The sequence below is a fragment of the Leucopleurus acutus genome, assembly GCF_964270905.1.
Source record: "Leucopleurus acutus genome assembly, chromosome: 14".
NCBI classification, from domain to species: domain Eukaryota; kingdom Metazoa; phylum Chordata; class Mammalia; order Artiodactyla; family Delphinidae; genus Leucopleurus; species Leucopleurus acutus.
The window spans coordinates 12,409,356-12,412,536 of NC_139156.1; the positions used below are offsets into that span (position 1 = coordinate 12,409,356).

The 3,181-nt window shown below is 58.8% G+C and overlaps 1 protein-coding gene across 1 annotated transcript; it reads left to right on the forward strand.

Annotated features, from left to right (window-relative positions):
• Nucleotides 1–1,337: 1,337 nt before the first annotated feature.
• On the forward strand, nt 1,338–2,450 carry PRLHR (prolactin releasing hormone receptor; the record flags this gene model as incomplete). The annotated part of the gene is made up of 1 exon (XM_082853917.1): nt 1,338–2,450. The coding sequence occupies one exon, from the start codon at nt 1,338–1,340 to the stop codon at nt 2,448–2,450; it is 1,113 nt and encodes a 370-aa protein (XP_082710043.1).
• Nucleotides 2,451–3,181: the final 731 nt, after the last annotated feature.

Sequence of the window (3,181 nt, forward strand, 5' to 3'; positions counted from 1 at the left end):
CTGTCTAAGGTAAATGGCACGGAGGCTGCATTTTGTGACCCAGGGAGATAAAAGACAGCGCCGTCCTTGGCACTATGTGCGGTGACCCGTAGCAGGAGCACAAGTCACCACCCTCCGACCCCCAGAGACCCCGGCCCATCTTTCTCCACTCCGCCCTACAGCTCTCGAAGTCTGCAGCTCCGGCCCAGGATGCAGGCGGCGAGGCAGCTCTTTGAACCAGGCCAGGGACCAGGTTCCTTCTCCAAATGCACAGGACACAGAGAGGGGCTGCACTCCCCAATCGTCCGCTGGCAGGCACTCACGCGCGGCGCAGCCCGGGCCGTGGGAGCTGTCCGTGGTGCTGAACACTTCCTTGGGCTTGGTCGGACCCGCGACTCTCGAATCGCGTCGCCAGCCTAGGCAGAGGGAAGGCTCAGTGGGTTCCGCGGAGCGCGAGCGCCCGAAGGCCTGCGGCGAAGATTTAGATCCCTGACAGAACCCCCTATGCGTCTCTGTTAGCGCAAGCCAGGACTCCATGCAGGATCCAGCGCTTGAGGGCGAGTCCCTCATCTTTCTCCTACATCCCGTCTCAACTCCCACCCACTTCCTCCCCTGCGCCTTCCTTGTTCAAACAGCACCAGGTCCTGCCGAGAGCGCGGGCCTTCACGCCCCTCCTCTCCCTTGTCCACTGCGCTCTCCTCCAGAGCGGGACTCTCCCAGGGCGCAGCAAGTTCCCGCAGCAGAGGTTCTCCCTCGCCCCTCCGGCCCAGGTTTCCGGCCGCTCCTTCCTCTTCTGCTTCTATTCTCCCCACACTATCCACCTCTCCAGTTCTCTAAGCACCGAGTCGGGAGGTGCGTGCTCCGCCCCTTTTTTCCGTACAAGGGCACAATGGAGTGGGGGGCGGGGCGGAGGGGAGGCGCCGCGAGCCCACTGGGAACGCTTGAATCTCTTCAGCTCCGCGGAGAAGCGGAGAAGGCTGCACGGCCGTCTTGGGTGGAGGACCTCTAGGGACCATCAGAATTCTCCCCCTCGTTCCCCGGAGCGCTTTTCCATCCGCCAAGCCCCAGTCACCAGGTAGGACTGTGCTCCTGGATCTGGCCTGTGGGGACTGTAAGGGCTCTAAATAGAGTAGAAGGCGTTGAAATAACCTGTGCACATCTAACTCACAGACTTAATTTTACAGAGGTAGGGGTGACGGCACTTTAAATTTTGTTGTTATTTATTGTGGCCAGTCATTCCAGAGGAATATTTGGGTCACTGAAGTGTGTGTGTGTGTGTTGAGGGGCGCAGTTGGTGTATGAGGGGGCGGAGAGAGAATGGGAAGTGACGGACTTTGATTCTCTTTGGACAGGTGGCCATGGCCTCATTGGCGACTCAGGGTCCCGGGGCCCCTGACTTCTTTTCTGGGCTGCGGCGGGCGGCTTCAACTCCGGCCAACCAGAGCTCAGGAGCCTTGGTGGGCAATGGGTCGGCGGCTGGTCCGGGCGCGCAGGCCATCGCGCCATTCCAGAGCCTGCAGCTGGTGCATCAGCTGAAGGGGCTGATTGTGCTGCTCTACAGCATCGTGGTGGTCGTGGGGCTGGTGGGCAACTGCCTGCTGGTGCTGGTGATCGCACGGGTGCCTCGGCTGCACAACGTGACCAACTTCCTCATCGGCAACCTGGCCTTGTCGGACGTGCTCATGTGCACCGCCTGCGTGCCGTTCACGCTGGCCTACGCTTTCGAGCCACGCGGCTGGGTGTTCGGCGGCGGCCTGTGCCACCTGGTCTTCTTCCTGCAGCCCGTCACCGTCTATGTGTCTGTGTTCACGCTCGCCACCATCGCGGTGGACCGCTACGTCGTGCTGGTGCACCCTCTGCGCCGGCGCATCTCGCTGCGCCTCAGCGCCTACGCGGTGCTGGCCATCTGGGCGCTGTCCGCGGTGCTGGCGCTGCCGGCCGCCGTGCACACCTACCACGTCGAGCTCAAGCCACACCGCGTGCGCCTCTGCGAGGAGTTCTGGGGGTCCCAGGAGCGCCAGCGCCAGCTCTACGCTTGGGGGCTGCTGCTCGTCACCTACCTGCTCCCCCTGCTGGTCATCCTCTTGTCTTACGTCCGGGTGTCGGTGAAGCTCCGCAACCGCGTGGTGCCGGGCTGCGTGACCCCGAGCCAAGCGGACTGGGATCGCGCGCGACGCCGCCGCACCTTCTGCCTGCTGGTGGTGGTGGTGGTGGTGTTCGCTGTCTGCTGGCTGCCCCTGCACGTCTTCAATCTGCTGCGGGATCTCGACCCGCGCGCCATAGACCCCTATGCCTTCGGGTTAGTGCAGCTGCTCTGCCACTGGCTCGCCATGAGCTCCGTCTGCTACAACCCCTTCATCTACGCCTGGCTGCACGACAGCTTCCGTGAGGAGCTACGCAAGCTGTTGTTCACCTGGCCCCGCAAGATCGCGCCGCACGGCCAGAGCATGACAGTCAGCGTGCTCATCTGATGCCACTGCGCCAGGCCTTGGGGAACTCCATGTCCGCTTGTCTCCGAGGATGCCCACCCGAGGCCGGACTGGAGAGTTTATTCCAGAGCTAAGCTAATACTAAGCTAATAAGGGGCAAAGCTTCCAGCCCAGCCTTCTTGTCCAGCTGTCTTTCCTTGTCCTGCGTCTTTGTAAAATGCTAAGTGGGCTTTGTTGAGAGTCTTGTGCTTTGCTTGCAGGAGGCCGGGGAGAGGAAAAGAGGATTTATTATTTCCTCCGTTTGCCCTTGAAGGCCAAACAAAGCTCCTTCTCCTGGTTCAGAACAGTATTTCGGGACCGTAGCTGCCTTCCTTGTTCCTCTTCTGCTTGCTCAATGGGGAGATGAAGGACCAATGAGCAGGGGGTTTAAAATGGCTTTGTTGGGGTTGGTAGAGCTTTTCAGGTTGCCTTTTAAAAGGGGCTCAGCCGAGATACAATTGCTTAGTCAATTTGAACCCATTAATTTCTGGGATTCCAGGGAAATATGTACTACAACTCTACATCTAGGATTTCTGCATGTCCTGAATAAGACCTTTATATGCCAAAGGGGTTTTAATTTTAAATCCTCTTGAATTTATAGTACAAAAACACTTACAAACCACCTTTCAAGAGGTTTTGCTACTGTTTTCCCTCCTCCTTATCCCCCAATTTCTATTTGAAAATGATGAGCTGAATTAGTCGATGAAGATATAGATAAATAGGGATAAAGAGGA